The sequence below is a fragment of the Leucopleurus acutus genome (assembly GCF_964270905.1).
Source record: "Leucopleurus acutus genome assembly, chromosome: 15".
In the NCBI taxonomy this organism is placed as follows: domain Eukaryota; kingdom Metazoa; phylum Chordata; class Mammalia; order Artiodactyla; family Delphinidae; genus Leucopleurus; species Leucopleurus acutus.
In genome coordinates, this window is record NC_139157.1 from 30,336,721 (window position 1) to 30,355,552 (window position 18,832).

General features: G+C 36.3%; 1 protein-coding gene across 2 annotated transcripts in view; it reads left to right on the forward strand.

Annotated features, from left to right (window-relative positions):
* STX7 (syntaxin 7) overlaps nt 1–18,832 on the forward strand; it is a 51,604-nt gene that overhangs the window by 24,843 nt on the left and 7,929 nt on the right. For both annotated transcript variants that reach the window (XM_082855354.1, XM_082855355.1), the window contains 6 exons: nt 9,166–9,235; nt 11,217–11,310; nt 11,993–12,130; nt 12,900–12,952; nt 13,578–13,674; nt 14,905–14,977. In XM_082855354.1, the coding sequence (XP_082711480.1) occupies nt 9,166–9,235; nt 11,217–11,310; nt 11,993–12,130; nt 12,900–12,952; nt 13,578–13,674; nt 14,905–14,977 (525 nt within the window). The remainder of the gene's footprint in view (nt 1–9,165; nt 9,236–11,216; nt 11,311–11,992; nt 12,131–12,899; nt 12,953–13,577; nt 13,675–14,904; nt 14,978–18,832) is intronic.

An 18,832-nucleotide genomic window follows, 5' to 3' on the forward strand; every position in this document is an offset into this window, starting at 1 on the left:
TCCCTATTCAGGTCACAAGACAGAGCATGAGATAGAGAGCCTATTGGAAAAAAGCCCATAATTATTTTAGTAGCTTTGTTTCAGATTCTCTAAGGAGTTTTTCTACTTAACTTGTGCTTTTTAGAATTATAATATACTTTTCTGGGACCTAGTTCACTTGATTATTTTTCTCAGAACCTTTTTGTGTTGAAACTTATTTTCAACTAGCTGATATATTTTCTCGTGATACATTATCCTATGCACCTTGTACTGTGTAATGAGCCCAACCTAATGATTCTAACTCTGATTATAGTAAACTTACCAGTAATAGCATCTCGTGTTCTTACAGAAATCTATGCCATTTTGAAAATGTTTTTATATATATCATCGTCTGTAATATTTCAACCCACCCTTTAAAATAGATAGAGTGTTTGATAGGTGAGGAGTTGTCTAAAACAGAATTTGTTTTTATTAATATTTAGTTGGGTTTTTTTTCTAGTTCAGTTTCTTACTTGTGTGTATACATGTCACTGTCAGGTGGTAGCTGAGTTCGCTCCTAATTAGGGGTTATAACTGTCTTGTGTCAGTTGATATTTATCATTATCTCTACAATTCTCATAACTATATCAGAGTTTATTAAGTTTCAACACCCTCCTACAGCATGGTTCACATTAATATATATTAATAAGAATCTTCTTACTGTTCATTTCTGACTTTCAGGAAAAAAACATTAAGCCACTTCATACTGTTTGCTCTCATTTATTGAACTGTTTCTGTTTCCAGTACAAGGTGCTTACATACATTGTCCTCAGTTGAAGTTCATCATAACTGAGGAAGAGGTGATTCCCCCCCTGCTTGACTGGTGAGGCAGTTATAGCTTGGAAAGATGAGGTCAATTGCCCAAGGTCAGCAGCCAGCAAGAAGTGAGCTCAGATTTCCAAATCAGACTGTCTGGCTCCCAGGCTGCTTGCTGGTCAGTGTTACACTCTGCTTCTTCTTCCTCAGTGTGATGTGGGTGAGACCAAGTCAGAATCTCAAAACCACTTGTCCAAGGGTTTTAATAACCATTATTTTTTTTCTACGATTGACAGTTTCAGCTGTGAATTATTTTGGGTTGAGCAACAGATATTTTGTGCTAAAAGAGCAAGTAGTTGTATTCTGTTCTCCGTTGTTTGGAGACATTTCTTTGAAGGCGCACATGCCTGTTAGGGCTGGCCCAGGAAGCCCAGCCACTCTCAGTGGTCAGACATGATCCTCCCTGGTCCCCAGGGCACTCTGACAGGTGGTGACATTACACAGCCCCTGATGCCAACTGTTGCCTACAGTTGTACAGCAGAAAGAAATACCCTTTGCTATGAAGCATTTTTTTCCTTAGATCATCCACTAGATGGCAGCAGACTCACGTGGAACAGAATGGGTGTTTGGTACTGAAAATAATGAAGAGCCAGAAAGGGGATGGTTTGGGTTTTGTGGAAATAATAATGCACCTTTTCTGGATGTGTAGGAAATAGTGTTATCTTTACGTCATGAAAAATGTAATATATACTGTAAAGTCACCTCTCTAGAAGTAATGGTGCAAATAGTTGCAGATTGTAGATAATGCAAAAATAATTTATTCATTCTATTGTTGTAGAGGTGCATCTTGATTTAATCCTATCTCAGTTTATCAGTATCAGGTGAATTTTTCTTCAAGTAACTGTTTATGGTTATGTAAAAAATTTGTTCCTTAATTTTTATGTTTCACAGGGTTTTTTTCTTTCAAATTAGACATATGCCAATAAAAATGAATATGACTGCTTCATAAATTCACAGTATCCCAGGCAAGGTAATGAAATGAAACCCAGTAGACATGACCTGGAAGAAGCTAGGGATGATTATCAGTTTTTCCAGATCACCATCCTGTTTGTCATCTACCTAGAAACCTCTTTTTTATCTCTCTCTCTCTTTCTCTGAACTAGTTTTGCTTAAACATTTTTGAACATGGTCAACTTGAGTAAGGCAAGAGATCCTCTGAACCACTATCCTAAAACTAGGAGATAGTCAAAAACTGGAGAGTAATAAAATAATAGATTGGTAACGACATAGTTACTCTACAAAAATGTTCATCCAGTACAATGAAAAAGTAACGATAATTGTTTCTAAATTAATGTGAGAAGAGCAGCAATTGAAAATAATAACCCATACAAGCCAGCACCTGTGATGTACTGGTAACATTCTTTCTGAAAATTGCAGAAATCCAACCTAGTATACATGCATGTTCAGTGGAAGGTTTGCAGCATTGTTCAGTTCTGTGTGAAACAGACAACATAGTGAGTACTTAGTACACTCAAGTACCATACTGAATTGAGTTTGTGACTACAAAGTTTTAGGAATTTTTACTAGTTTAGGACAAGGATCGGCCAATTTTTACTATAAAGAGCCAAATAGTAAACATTTTAGGCTTTGCTACCCACGTATGGTCTCTTGTGTATTCATTGTTGTTTTGTTTTTTGTTAACCCTTTCAAAATGTAACAACCATTCTTAGCTGGAGGGCTGTATAAAACTAGGCTGGAAGCCCCGACAGGTCATAAATGGCTGACCCTGGTGTAAGAGGGTAATACTGGTCATATGTAAATTGATGTCTCTGGAATCTTGCCAGTTCATAAGACCTGAAGAAAGGACAGGTGTTTATTTCCTGATCAGCTTCAGTAGGGCGGAAGGATCCTTGTGGTCCACTGGTAGGACTTGAAATGTACTTTGAACACTACTTGCAACACCTAAGCATCTCAGCTCAGCTCCTATTAAGTTACTCCAAGTTAGCACAGACTTATTTTTCCTTTGTTTGCTTTGGCAACTATCATACACCTGGATTATGAAATGATCTTTTTTAAAGCCTTTTACTTTTAGCCCTTTTAGCACACTGAAAAATACTGTTTTAGAAACTAAGAAATCTATATTCTAATCCCAGCTCTTCTACTTAAATAGCCATAGTTTCTTGGACAAATCAGTTATTCTGTTTGGTTCTCAACTTCATGTATATAATAGAATTGAACTAATGCCATATAATATTTCTCCTAAATTTGATTCAGTAATTTCAAAGTTATGTTTCCATAGGCCCTTTATCACCTGATCAGATGATACGTTTACTTGATCCTCAAGTTTAGAGCTATACAAAGTAAAGATATACAAGTAAATGAGTGTTGATGTCCAGAAACCCTTCACTGTGCCCGGTGGATAGTGGATGGCCGGACCATGTCGAATGAATGAATAATAAAGGAGCATACCTACCTTTCTTAGCTTTCTTCTTATATATGCCTTGTGTTTTAGAAATACATATGACTTCTTATATAGGATTCAGTCTTTCTAATGCTCTTTTGTTGCTCAGTTTAAAAAATACTCATTGAGTGTGAACAATATGGTGGGTTCTAGAGATACAGTAATGAACAATGGATACCTAGTTCTTGCCTTTAAGGAGTTTGCCCTTGTGGTTGGGGGAACCAGTCGGTAATCTGATCATTTCAAGTTATGTCTAAGTATGGTATTAGAGGTTTGAATCTCCAAAACAAAGTGTCTAGTGTCTTACTTCAAAAACAATACAAATGCCACCTCTGTTAAGGCTTTTTGGATTGTCCTTCAATTGAATGCCTATATTATAGGTCCTCGTTTGAAACATTATTATAACATTTATATAATGTACCTTTTTTTCTCCTTTTCTAGATTACATGCTGCCTGAGTGTAAGGGGCCTTGTCTTACATTTGTATTCATGAAAAGTATCTAGCAGTCATTAATTTAATGCACTCTGTTAGGCAAAGCATAATGGTTGCGTTTCTAAGAAAGTTCAATTTATGAGATACTGTGTTATTAAAATTATTGTTTCAGAGTGAGAAGAAGGTTGTCAGCTAAAGCATTTGACTTGTAAAGAACTTCAATATTTATGAAACCTAAATAGCACTAAGTAAATCTAGCTTTTGATTACAAGTAGCTTGTGTTATGAGTCTGGCCTTTCTTTTTGTGATTGTTGCTAGGACTCTGACTGTTAATCACCTGCGTTACTCATAATGGAGGTAAGCAAAGCCCAAAGACTCTTAGACTAGTTTAACAACCAGTTTTTTCCCCTAAGACTGGTTCTGTAATGATGCTTCCCAGTGGTCATGGTATTATAAACCAAAAAGAGCCAATGTAATAAGAATTTGGGGTATCAGATGACCAAAAATAAATGTCCATTATAGTTCATACCTTTTGTTTCCGATAATGAACGTATTTCCCTTTTTGCATACTTAAGCTTGAAAAAATTAAAAAGCCCCTGTCTAACATGGTACCGCTTTCACTCATACAACCTGAACTCCTCTCCCATCTCTACAGATGGGTAGGACCAAGGCCTGTTTATTTCCTGCATCCAGTGCCAGGTCTAGTGGGTGATTTCCAGTCCATTCCTCCTCTGCTTCTACCAGATGGAGGTGTGATTATATTCCTTATTTGGATATTGTCTGTAAATCACCTCAAGGGATGGAAGAAAATTTGCAAGTGAGTAATTAGGTGTAAATGTGAACTATTTCCCTTCACTTTTGCCCCTTAGTTCCTAAATCTGAGTGTTCTTTCTGGCTGTGGGTGAAGCAGCACCAGGGAGTGGTGGTTCTTTGAGAGCGTAAAGATCCCACGGGGTTGCAGTTCACCTTCCCAAGACACTGTCTCTCAGATGACACCGTAATTGGGTCTTCAAAAGGCCATTAAAGATTCTAGAAGTCCAGCAGCTTCCAGATAATGGAGTACTGGGAGACCAAGGAATCCCATTGTCCTTGGAAGTTCTGTTAATTTTTTTTCTCTGTAAATTGAATATCTTGATCAAAAGCACCAGTGTGTAGAATACCGTGATTGTGACTAATATATGGATTAGGAAGCTGGTAGAATCATGGGGGGGAGGGCAGTAGAAGAAACATAACAAAATCCACAGTACTGCTGTTTCAGTGAGTATAAAATTCCGCCTCCACCACGAAGGAAGGAGTGTCATCATCTTGCCACTGGGTGACTGGCTCATAGCCCCATAGATGGCGCCACATCACTTATTTACTTTTGACGCTATTGCTGCAAATCGGTACATGGCATTTCCAGTAATCATGTTAATCTGAGAAAGGGGAAGTCCAGTTGGTGAGCCTACAAGTGGTTTTTATTCTTAAACCATTGCTGGTTTATTAGTCCAGTGAACAAGTGCTGTAGAAGTTGGGGTGAGGGGCAGGCTGGTTAACATACATAGAACAAAATCTAGAAAGAGATAAACTAACAAGATAACATAACACCTAATACATAGCAGGCAGCTCGGGTCACTGGGTCACCTAGTATACCACTGTTTACTTTTTATCCAGGGCTTAGTAGCAAAACTAGAACTGTTCCTCAAAAGATAACATTGGTTTGCCAAAGAGAGCATGATTTTGCTCCAAGATTCTAAGGGACTCCTGTGGGTTTTTTTCTTCCTAGTGGGACTTGCCACTAGTGTTATACAGAACTCTGAAATTGCACAGGCGCTTGAGTTACCATTGGATCAACCAGGTCATTAAAGCCAAGTTGTAGAGCTGCTTGTACCAACACTTGAACTAGCTGGATAGCCTTTTCTTTTGCGGAGCTGAAGCCAGAGCTGGCAACGTTTGGGGGCGTTCAGTAAAATGGGTTGGAGCCACATAAAAAGTCTCACTAGGCACTGTTTCCCTATTTGTATTTGAGACTGCAAAGAAAAGCAATTTGTCATTTACTTTGCAGGAGTATGTCAGTGATCCATACGGATTAATGGACCGAGATTCTTCACCAAAGAAACAGGGTCCTGTATTTTCACGGAATTTATCTTCTATCTACTGGCATACTTCCATCCTTCCAAGGCATCGAAGAGTGCATGTTGCTTCTTGCCTTTCAGATCCTAAAAGCACATGTAAGCAGTGTGTTGGACTAGTGTAGCGTCCCATTGGAGGAGAGGATCAACAACCTTGACAACTAACTTGTAGTACAGAGATAAAGAGTATATATAACCCTAAGATAAGACTGTGAAGGCTCTACGCCAACCCATCCAGTTGAAAACAAACTCCTTCTCATGTTTTCTATTTTTTAGGGTAGAGCAAAAAGTATTTACCATATCAGCAGGTTTATACAAGGTGCCAGAGATTGTGACGATCTGTTCTAGTAAATAGATCACATTTTGAGGAGCACTGCAGTTGGAGTCACCATTTGAATAAGCTTCTGCTAGCCATCATAACTCTTTGCCTTCTGCATCCTCCAGACAGGCCAGTTAAATGGGAAGAGGGGAATAGGGGAGACTTCACCCTGCTCAGCTTGTCAGGTCTGGGAGGCCTTTCTGAGCAGTACACAAGAATAGGTGTTCTCCTGGTTTTCTGTTTTGTTGGAGTATTGTGCCCTCAGGGGCTCCCGGTTATCTCTTCCTTTGCATATGAGCCCTTACTCAGGGAGAAAGGGTGAAAACGGGTTGCTGAGTGTATCTGTTTACAAAAACTAGGGAAATAACCACTTGGTAGATTTAGGCTCCTTCCCACTGGGCCTGTCAGAAGCATGTCTACTTAAATTTTTTAAGGGCGGAACAGTTTTATATAGCGTTCATACATTAAAGCTATTTATCCTTTCCAGGATTGATATTCTTTTCAGTCTTTCTTTTGCTATTCATGTTTTCAGTGAATATTATCAATTTTTAAAGTTCCTGTTCCTGGCTGATTTTTGTACTGGCTTGTCTGACCTTTTCTCAGTTATTTCTGATTCTTTCTACATGACGGACATTGCTCCTTCCTATGTCTTTACCTTTTTCAAGGCTTTTGATTGTAATTGTATTATCATCTGCTTATTTTTCTTGATTTTTACCAATCTGATATGTGTTGATTATCAATGAAGTTTAATTTCTCATATTTTTTTTTGCTTGTTATAATTTTAAGATGATACCTTTCACCCATTTTTCATTGAGCTATTTTTATATTTCCAGTTTATAGGATTCTTTTCTATATTAGGGATATTAACCCCTTTACTCATTATATGCTGCAGGTATTTTCTCCCGTGTACGTACACACACACACACACACACACACACGTTACTTTTATTTATTTGTAATGTAGATACATATTTTTCATATAGTATTTTAAAATTTTGTGTATGTTTTGCCAGTTTGATATATTTTCCTTCATGGTTTTTAGTTTTATGTCATACTTGGATAATATTTTATACCTCATGCCAAGATCATAAATAAGATTGTGTAATAAATACATTTTTATAGTTTTATGTAGCAGTTTAATAGTTTCTTATATTAATAATTTATTACAGATTTATTTTACTTCATGAGGTAAGCTAGAGTTCTCTGTTTTAACCCCCAAGTGGTTAGTCAGTTTTCCTGGTGTCATTTATTGAGCAATCTATTTTTTTTTCACTTATTGTGACCTTTTTTAAAAGACAAGAGCCCTCTAGGTATGTGATAAATGCCTGCATCAGTTTGTCTTATCAACATACTTTTTTTGAAAATAAAAGCTTTAAACCCCTATAAGGTAGCCCAAGAAAATCTGCTGAGGTTAAGAAGGAAATATGTAACTAATTGGAAGCCGCCATATGTTATAAAACAGCAAACAAAATTCCTCCACCTCACAAAAGAAAAATCTGTTACCGAAAAGAACTGCAAAAAGAAATTCCTTTGTAAGTAGCTGAATGGTTAACAGTTGCTATATGATTCCTCTCCAGTATTTATATTTTTCATCTTTGACTTGAAACCAATATTTATTACATCATCCTCAGTGAAAAAAAGTTATCCTATGTTTCGGAATACAGTCATTCCTTTGATCCCATAAATATCAATAAATAGTGACTATTTAAAAGCATTTAAGCTGTATAAATAAATGATTATTTTAAATGAAAAGAATGGGTGGGTTGAATCATTTTTCTCTAGTTCTTGGAAGTGTGAAAGTTTCTTACTTTGAGATGGATTTTCAACTTGTTTCTACTTGACATTTTATTTGTGTATATAAATGCGTAAAACTAGGACCTCCCCTTTTGTAAAGAGCCCCTTTTTTTTATTACAGTGGTCATAGACTTCTGAGTGGTGAACTTAGCATAAAATATTTAAAACCTACAGAAGAGTAAAAGTATAGTACAGTGAATTTTTTATATACCCTTTACCTGGGTTCACCAGTTGCTGACATTTTTCAACTCTTCTTTAGTCTCTCTCTCTCCAGATGCAAATTCAAGTTTCTCCAGTTGTCTCCACAACTTTTTTATAGTTTTTGTGGGTTTGTCTTTTTTTTTTTTTCATGATTCAGAATCCAGTCAAAAATCATACACTGGGTGTTTTAGTGTTTTGTGTTTTTTATTTCTTTAATTTAGAAAGCTTTCCTGCTTTCATACTTTTTTTCTTTTGTTGACATTGACATTTTAAAAAGTAGAGGCCAGTTGTTTTGTAGATTAGCCCATAATTTAAATTGGTCTGATTTCTTTCTCATGATTAGATTTGGGTTAAATATTTTGGCAAGAAAAATACATAGGTCATATTGTGACTTTCGTGTTGCATTATGTCAGGAGGCTCATAATGCTAGTTTGTACCATTGGTGGTCCTAAATTTGATCATTTGTTTTACAAGCAACAGATTTATCTTCGATAAAGTTAACTCAAAGTAGTGACATCTGTGTGATGATAATTTGAGGTCATGTGAGTATCCCCGTGGTTTTAGCATCCTTTGATCTTTGCTTGAATCACTTATTACATAGTTGAAAAATAATTTTTCTAATTTTGTTATTCCCCCTTCATTTATTAACTATAATTCATTCACTTTATATCCCAGTGAACTATGTAATTGTAACAATTATTTTCCTTACAATTTTTATGCCAGTAGAGTTACGTGAAAGTCCATGTGCCATTGTACTAAATGTTCTGATGGAATAGGGAAGACGATAATATTTTTGGCTCATAATTGCCGTTTCACATGGTAAGGTCCCCACACAATACTCTTGAAAATAAATCCATTGTCTCTTATCTTGAGTTTTAATTAATTTAATTAATCTTGAAAATTAGTCCATTGTCACTAATTAGATTTGAATAAACCATTTCTTGTTTCTCAACTAATACTTCTTATATTTATCTCTTTGTTTTTCTGTCTTTTTCTAACTGTCCTATTGTTTGTATTAATTTCTATTGCCCTAACATTTGTAACAATTACACATTTATTTTCTATCATAATAGCTGCAGAAATACAGAGGACTCTGAATCAACTTGGAACACCTCAAGATTCACCTGAATTGAGGCAGCAGCTGTAAGTATTAATTAAACAAGAAAAAGGAAATGGGAAAAACCACCTATTGTTATGTTCCTTTGATAGTGTGTAGTGTTATGTTTATTGGAGAAAACAATGGAAAATTAATAAGGTTTTTCTGCTGCCTCATTTGTACTAAGCTTTTGTGTAGGTTTTTTCCTGTCCAGAGTGGGCAGATGTTTTTCTTTATTTTAAAGATCTGGCTTACTCTATCAAAGCAGAACTTCTTTGGTTAGCTTTTTTATACCTTTTAATAGGTTGTTTTTGATGGCTTTGAAAAACGGTACTCTGAGCTTCTCTACTTGTGTGATTCACTTCCCATAGCTAACCATCCATATGATGATTTTTATTTCACGTAGATTCAATGCATATCCAATATGAACTAGGCCCCTAAAAGTTTATATTTGCATATTTGAATTTCAGAAAGCATTAGCCTCTGTTTAAAAAAAAAAAGTTGTAATGAACTTATCTAGTACATATTTGAATAAATTAACATGCTATTAGAAAAACAGCAATAATACTTCATGGGTTACAGATTTTACTGAGTGTTTTTACACATTTTCTCATCTGAACCTTACAAAATTGGAGTGAGCTAGATAGATTAAAAGAACTATTTCCATTTTGCTTATAAGGAAAACATGTCTGTTTGGGGTTTGCTGATTTGCCCAACATTATTCTGAACCTGAATCTTAAATCTTAGTTCAGCACTGTTAACAGCTACAAATTTCAAGTAATATATATGTAATAAGTGATATGCCAAACATTAGCTACAGAAGGAAAAATTGCAAAGAAGAAATTAAGAGATAGGTAATAGTAATTCATATTTTTATGAAGTACAATTTGAGGAATTTGCAGTTGTTTCTAATTTGTATTGCATTTTTCTGCAGTGGGTAGATATCAAGGAGCTAAACATGCCCCAAATCTAAATAATAAACCACCATTTATTAAAATAAAGTAAAATGGAATAGAAACCATAATTCTTAATAGTTAATAATATTTGGTAAGGTTAATAGTGGAGATTCTGAATATGTAGACATCATTAAAGTCTTCTTTTAGAATTTTAATTATATTACTTTTTCTAAAGATTTTTAAAAGGCATATTAAAGATAGGGCACTTGGTAAGTATATAAAAGTAGAGTATAATTCTTCCTTATCAGTCAAATACAGATATCTATACTAAAACATATTTTTACATAGTATCATTATTTTAAAGGATCCTAAGTGTGACCAATACATGTTTAAAATGAGAGATAATATATATGAGAAGTACTGATGTTGTGACTTATAAAGCATCACATTAATACAGGCTTTTTTTTAGTGCTGACTTCTTTAGTTAGAGATCTTAGTTTTTACTTCATAAGCTAGCTAGCAAGATAGATATAAATAGCTATATAATTTACCTCTTTTACTCTGTTCTGTTCTTTTTACAGAGAAGTGCTATTGTTTTTTCCACAGCAAACTTAAATAATAGTAAATTCGTATTGTTACTCGTCTCTGCTTTTTTTTTTTTTTTTTTTAAGTATAGGATATAAATGTTCAGGTAGAGAAATATGAGAGGCTGGCTGTACCCTGAGACCTGGGAACTGGGCAGAGTTAAAGACAACAAATCTTCTTTACTTATTCAACTGACCTCCCAATTGTGGGATGCACATCAAAGGCTCCCACAGCCACCAAATCTCAAACATCATACACCTTACAATCTCCTGTTGGCTTTTGTCATCTTCCTTTCTAAATGGCTGCTGATTTATGTCTCAGAGCTTGGTTACTCCATGTGTGAGTAAAGAACCTTCCACATAGTATTTGTTCAATATTTATGAAAGAATAGAACCTGAAAATTTTGTTTTCATAGAGAAAATTTGGAGCCAGTCTATAAAAAAGTGATTTTTCTAAAACTATTCATCAGGGTTGAATCAAGTGGCAGAGTTGTAACTTAAAGAAATGTGTTAGTTCTATTGCTATAATGTGTATTTTCTCATTTTAGGCAACAGAAGCAGCAATATACGAACCAACTTGCCAAAGAAACAGATAAGTACATTAAAGAGTTTGGATCTCTGCCCACCACCCCCAGTGACCAGGTATGAAGCTTTAAGACACACTGTTGATGTATTGAATGTGAAAGAAATCAAATGTATTGTAGGATTTTTGAACTGTTGTGCTAGAAAGGAAATTAGGGGGAAAAAATCAATTTGAGATTAGTTCACAGAACACAAAACTATATTTAATTGCCCAGGTAGTATCCTTTGGTTCAATAAAGCAAAAATTATTTCCATGCACTTGCCCTGACCCATAATTAAGTAAGTGCTCAGAAAATGCTTCCTGAGTAATTGTTTCCTGGCCTTCCAGGACTGACTTCATATAACATACACGCTCATTCAAGATGTGAGGTTTCCTAGGGGCACATGTATTTATTACCCTGCTTATTACTTTGTGGAAGTTATTACTTAGGTGAGTCAAAGGTTTTATTTTCATTAAAAAAAAATACTTTAACATAAAATCATGGCCCAATTTTTAGGATGAGAACTTGAGGTGAGAAATCCAACATTATGGGCCTTTTGCCTCAAGGTAAAATAAGCACAGTATTTGAACATACTGTCAAATTGTTCAAAATGTTATTGAGTTAATCAGTAAGGCCCTGTAATAGGAGAGTGAGTGAAATTTTCAGAATTAAATAAAGAGCAGCAAAACAACTTTTGCAAATTCTATAGAGCTTCACAGCTTGATTCTGGTAGGTTTCTTTCCCCCCCGGCTTTCCTCTAGCGTCAAAGGAAAATACAGAAGGATCGCTTAGTGGCGGAATTCACCACATCACTGACAAACTTTCAGAAGGCGCAGAGACAGGCTGCTGAGAGAGAGAAAGAGTTTGTCGCTCGAGTAAGAGCCAGTTCCAGAGTGTCTGTAAGTATTTAAATCAGCACTGTAAAAAGAACGTGGTACCTTCCAAGGGCCCCGTGAAGAGCTATACGGCATGTTTCTTGAGTCGTAAAGACCTGTGAATATCTTGGAAATTGGTATTTGAATACTTATTTTCAGGTGTTTCTAATCAGTTTTTAAGAAGGATGATCATTATCTATTATTGTGGTTATTCTGTCAATGTTGTGGAACAAAAGATTATGTAAAAATATAGAAACGTTTTGTCAGAAAAGATTAGAGTCAAATCCTAACTTGAGCCTGAGGCTGTTACTTTGTATTCGTGCTGGAGTAGAGAGCACTTTAATCCTGCATTATATGAAGATGATGTAAATGAACAGTGAATATATTGTATGAATATTTAAAACGAATGTACACCTGGAGAAAATAAAGGATAAGTTAGAGTGGAATCTTGACTTAATCTAATTTTAAATCTCCCTAGAAACTATCACAGGTTGTTTCGTTGTTCCTTAACATAGAGGTTCCAAGACTACATTATGTTTTAATCAAATAATATTTGTTATTTGGCCCTTGAGAATATTTAATGAATTCCTTCTTTGTCAGCTTAGGATATAATTTTTTTTATTACTTGAAGTAATTGACCTAAAATACTAGAACAAGAACTTTTCTCTCTCTTTTCTTACACCTGCACTCCAGTGTGTACATAAATCAGTTTAGATTATTATGAAGTAAAATGTGAGTGTTGTGTGTTTTTCCTTTGCATCTTCTCAATCCATTCTGTTACTAAATTATTCAGGGTGGTTTTCCTGAGGAGAGCTCAAAAGAAAGGAATCTTGTGTCCTGGGAAAGGTAAGAAGTATAAAACGTTATACGGATCAAAAGATAATTCTTCAAATACGTTTTTTACATCACAGTCCCTGGGCAGAATTAAAGCTTTCAGTATATATCATGACTATCCTAAGTTATTTATAAATAGAAAACAATAAGTTTGAAAAATTTTCAAAGTCATTATTTATTATAAAATATATAAAAATATTCCAATATAGCAATAATACTCTTTAATTATCCAAATAAATATTATTGACTTAATTATTATTTGATATAGATTATTCCCATAGGTGAAGTTTAAATCAACCAAGAAGAAGTACTCACTTGCCAAATATAATAGTTTCCAATAATTAAATAATAATAACATCATTGAAATGAAACATGAATAAAATTTGGTTAACATTTCTGTTATATTTTTAGAATTTAAGTGAGCAGTTCTATGACTTTGAAGAAAAAATATTCTATTCAATAAGTATTTCTTAAATAAAAAGGAAAACATTTCTGTTATATTTTTAGAATTTAAGTGAGCAGTTCTATGACTTTGAAGAAAAAATATTCTATTCAATAAGTATTTCTTAAATAAAAAGGAAGCCTCATTGTTTTCATACCGGTTTTTCTTTTTTACATATTCTTTTCTTTTTAATAGCCAAACTCAGCCTCAGGTGCAGGTGCAGGATGAAGAAATTACAGAGGATGACCTCCGCCTTATTCAGGAGAGAGAGTCTTCTATTAGGCAACTCGAAGTAAGCTTTACATTGCAGAATTGGATTGCTGTTCTGTTCTTAGTGAGTTTGTCCTCAAGATGCTTAGATGATGCTGGGAGAGAGGTCAAGAAAGAAAACTAAATAGATGTATCAATTTGATGGCATATTTCATATAAATTAGAGTCATTCTGTTAAAAAAAAGTAATTTCTTTAGAATTTGTGCAAGGATGAGAAAATATACTTCCCTCTACTCCAACTTTTTTTTTTTTTTTAATTCTGTTAAGTCATCTCAAGCCACCTGAGCATTGAGAAAATTATCAGTCTAGAGATAAAGGTCTGTTCAGAGAGTCTAGATAGCTTCCATGGCACATGATACACATCACACCTGAATGAATAAGACTTTTCCAAGGGCTTTAAAAGTGTTTTATTTCTCTTTAGTGTGTGTAGGATATCAAAGAGGTCTAAAAGGTTTAGTAGCCTTAGTTCTTAGGGAACCTACCTGTTCCCTAGGAAGTGGGCTAATAATAGCTAACAATAGCTACCATTTATTGAGGGCTTCATGCACCAAGCACTATGTGATGAATTCTTTAATTGTCTTACTTAGTTCTCATAAAAGCTCTGTGAAGTAATTAACTGTGTCATTATCATTGCCCTTCTACAGATGGGGAAACTGAGGCACAGGATGAATATGTAAATTGCCCCACCTTTCCTGAATAAAGTGTTTAAACTTTACTTTTTAATCAAGCAAAATAATAGTTATATATTGAAGAATATTAAATTTATAACTTATTTATCCATCACTCTTCCATTGCATTTTCAGATTTATTAATGTGAGGCTTTGAATTTACACCTAATGTTTTATTCTTTTAAAGTGTCAAATTGACATATACATTTTTACTAGAAATACAATAAGAATATTTTTTACTTTTTTGAGGAAATACTATTCATGATAACAAAACTAATCATATTGCATGACATAAATTCAGTAACCCACAACCCTTCTCTATTGTATAGTCCTTCATTTCCACTCTGAATCACTTGATATTTTTAACATCACAAACTTATTTTAGAGAACTGAGATTCAGAGTCTACTTACTTGGGATTGCCTATAGTAAAATAGTTTTCTGATATTCCCCAAATATATGTTATTAGGTCCAGGTGCATGCTCACCTAGGTATGAGCAGTGGTTTGTGTTTTCTAAAATTTTCTCCTTTTGTGGATTGGGGACTGAATTTCTGATTACAATAATATGCATTTTTTTTCTCTTAGGCTGATATTATGGATATTAATGAAATATTTAAAGATTTGGGAATGATGATTCATGAGCAAGGAGATGTAATAGGTAAGCCCTACTCATTAGATTTCATGAGGCAGAAGGAAGCTACATGCAGTTTACCTGTGGTAACTTCTCAAGCCAGGGTAGCTCCTTCCTCTCTTTCGGTCCTCCTGAAATCAAAAGTATGGTGTCTGTAATAAACAAAGCATCACCCTTGGCATTATCTAAAACAGATCTCGCTTTTGGCTCCTACTGGTAGAAATGACCAGCTTAATTTATTTAAGAAGTTCCAAATTTAATCAGGGTCTACTGCTGCTGAGATCATGGAAGGTAACATTTAACATCATTCTAGCTTATTTCCAGGATCTCTGGTTTCTGTCTTATCCCAATTTAATTCTTATCACACCAAGGACTTTGGGGAAAACATCTGTCCATAATTGTGCACACTATCTTGTCTTTTAAAGTAGAGGGAATAAGAAGCCATTTGCCTGAACATTAATTCTTATAGCTTTTTTAGTACATTAATTTAGTTGTATTACTTAGATATTGAGAATTCTTTTTGAAAAATTCTTTAAAAAAAAAAATCAGTGACTAAGACTTCCTTTAAGTTGTAATTGTAATTCATTTAAGGTGTAGTTGTCAACATTGATCAGGATTCTGATCATCTTTATCATTTTGATATATGAAGATATCTGTGGGTATGCTAAAGATATATTTAATACATTTTCTGAATTTGGTTCAGTTGAAATGCTTGGACCTATAGTTTAATATAATTATTATTTGTCCATTCTTACCCTCCTCTGTAGCCCCAGTAGGGTAAATTTTCAAAAGCCATTCATTCATCCAGTAAATGTTTATTGAATGCCTACTATATCCAGGCATAAATCTAGGCCTTGAGGATTCAGCTGAAATTAAACAACAGATAAAAGATCTTATAATCTAATTGGAAGAGAGAGACAATTAAAACAGAAAGAAAAGTAAGTAGATGGTGATAAGTGTTACGGGGAAAATAAGGCCAGGTCGGGGGTAGGACTGCAGGAGGTGGGGGGAATATGCTGCTTTTCTGGGGGAGTCAGGTACGGCCTCACTGATAGGTGACATTTTAGTGAAGACTTCACGGAAGTAAGGGAGCAGGCAAGAGAACGTGTTCCAGGCAGAGGGAACCGCAGGTGCAAAGGCCTTCAGGCAGAAGCACACCTGACATCTTGGACCAATGGAGTCAGCAAGAGGAGGATGGAGACGATGTCAGAAGTCACAGGAGACCAGATTACATGGGCCCCTGAGCCATCGTGAGGACTGTTTTTGTATTAATGGAGGGGAAGCCACAGGAGGATTTGAGCAGAAGGGCGTTATCATTTGACTTAGGTGAGCAGACTGCAAAGGGACAAGACCAAAAACAAAGCGCTTAAAAGCCTATTGCAGGAATCCACGTGGGCAGCTATGTTGTCTTGGATCAGTACGGAAGCAGTGAAGTGGTGAGAAGCAGTGGGATTCTGGATATTTTTTAAATGTAGAGCCAAAAAGATCTACTGACTATCTGGATATGGATGTGAGAGAGTAACTTCAAGGATGACTGTAAGGTTTTGGCCTGGCTCACGAAAATCATGGCGGTGCTGTTTTCTGAGATGCGGAAATCTGTCACTGGAGCTGGTTTGGATGGCTGTAAATCAGTGATTTTTGGATCTGTTACGATTCAGGGGCTAGGTGTCACCCAGGTAAAGGTTTGATAGGCATTGGTACAGAGAAGATGGGGTAAAGGGGAGATGTCTGGCCTGGGGGTATAAATCTGGGCGTTATCTGTACATAGATGGTATTTAAAGCCATGAGATTAGGTGAGATCACCTAGGAGATAAGTGCAGATAGAGAAGAGGGGTGTCTGAGGACTTGTAAATATTTAGGGTGTGGTCGGCAAACTACATCCATTCGTTTATGCGTTATCTACAACAAGTTTTGTACAACAGAGGCATAGTTGAGTATTTATGACAGAAACCATATGAATGAACTGCAGAGCTTAAAGTATTTATTATCTGAGACAAAGAAAGTTTGTTGATCCCTGATTTAGAGCCTAGAGAGCCAAGGAGGAACGAACAAAAATGACCAAGAAAGAATAGCTAGTGATACAGAAGAAAACCACGTGAATGTATAGTTTTAGAATGGAGGGGAGAAAGCGTTTCAAGAGCGATGGCAGGTCAGCTCTCTCAAATGCTGCTATTTGGTTAGGTAAACTGAGGCTTTAGAATTGATTGCTGAATTTAACAATGTGTAGGGCATAGGTGACCTGAGATGAGAGCTGTGCTGGTGAAATAGTGCAGGTGAAAGCATGATAAAGTAGGCTCAAAAGACACTGGGAGGAGAGCGACTGGAGATAGCAAGTGGAGACAAGTCTTTCTAGGAGTCAAGTGAGGTCATAGCTGCCAGTGGGTGTGGCATAAATGAGGGGGTTGGGGGTTTGTTTGTGTGTTTTTAAGATGACAGCAATAGGGTTGATGGGAAAGAAGTGTTGATAGTGAGAGGGAGGAAATTGCTGGCCTGAAGTCTTTGAACTAGGCAACAAGGAATGGGATAAAGTACACGCATGGGGAGCACAGAGACTGTTGCATGTGGTGGTGGGTAGGGTCAAAGGAGATTGTGGAAGTGTCTTCTGGTTGTTCCTATTGTCTCAGTGACCTAGAAATAAGGTCACTGGTGGAGAATGACAATGCGTGACGAGGCATGAGAAGTTAGGGGAGAGAGGAGGAAGTGTGACTTAGTGTTCCAGGAATTGGGGAGATGAGGCAGGCGTGCTGTGCAGTCAAGAATTTAAAGTGAAATAAGTCATCACGGCGATTATTTTTTGCACCCATGTTCAGCTGCACGGGACAGGTTGGGGTTTTGTCACCTAACTGTGACCACAGTAGGAGGGAAGAGGGCTGAGGATAAATGCAAGAAACCAGTGACAGATGATTATGTATATGGAGTCTAGGCTAGGGAAGAGGAAAGTGAGGACATGAAGTATGTGAGGGGCAGTGAAAAAGTGGTAGGATCACTAAAGCTGGGGTCTTAGAAGGCGAGAACTCTAAAGGTAGCAGATGGTAATCAGAGAGTGACACCTGAAACGGAGATGATAGAGAAGCTGCAGTTATTGGTAATGACAGGTTTGGGGTGTGACCATGGATGTGGGTGGCTCGGAAAGCGCCACAGGCAAAGTCGTTGAAAAACATGTGTTCAAAGAATTGAGAGGCCTGGGCATTAGAGGCTCAGCAATTGGATATTGAAATCACCGATATGTAGGACAGTAGAAGCATCGAAAAGAACATCAGTGACTCAGGGGCTAAAATAGTCAAAGAATGAGAAGAAAAGACATCTGTGGATGTCTGCAGCAAGGTGGGTTGAATGAGTTGGACAGCATTAGCTCTAAAACTGAAAGTCGGCAGGGAGGAGGAGGAAACAGTGGTCACCCATCCTACAGACTGACACCTGTTCCACCCCCAGGTCAGAGGAGGGGGGAGGAAATTGTCACCAGTTGAGAAGGCTCTGGGGACCCTCAGGGAGCCTAGGTTTCAGCACAGAAGGAGGTTGATGAGGGCCGCCCAGCAGATGACGGTTTTCAGTTCTCTATATTTACCCTAAACCAAAGTTCAGATGCCTTGCTTGCTGCTGAGTTGGCCATCACAGAATGCAGGTACTGGTGACGGTACTTTTGGGGGTTACCAGGTAGAACTGGAGTGCACTATAATGAAGATAATCAAGTTTCTTTCCTTCAAATTCTTCAGTATTGTTTGGATCACCTGAGAAGTAGTATCACTAAAAAAAAAAAATTCAGCCTTACCCATACACTATTAATATTAACCTTTGAATAATGAACATGTTTAATCTTACCTTGAATAAAATCTGGTGATTGATACAGCTCTGTTACTAGAGCATCAGCACCCGCTTTGTGTG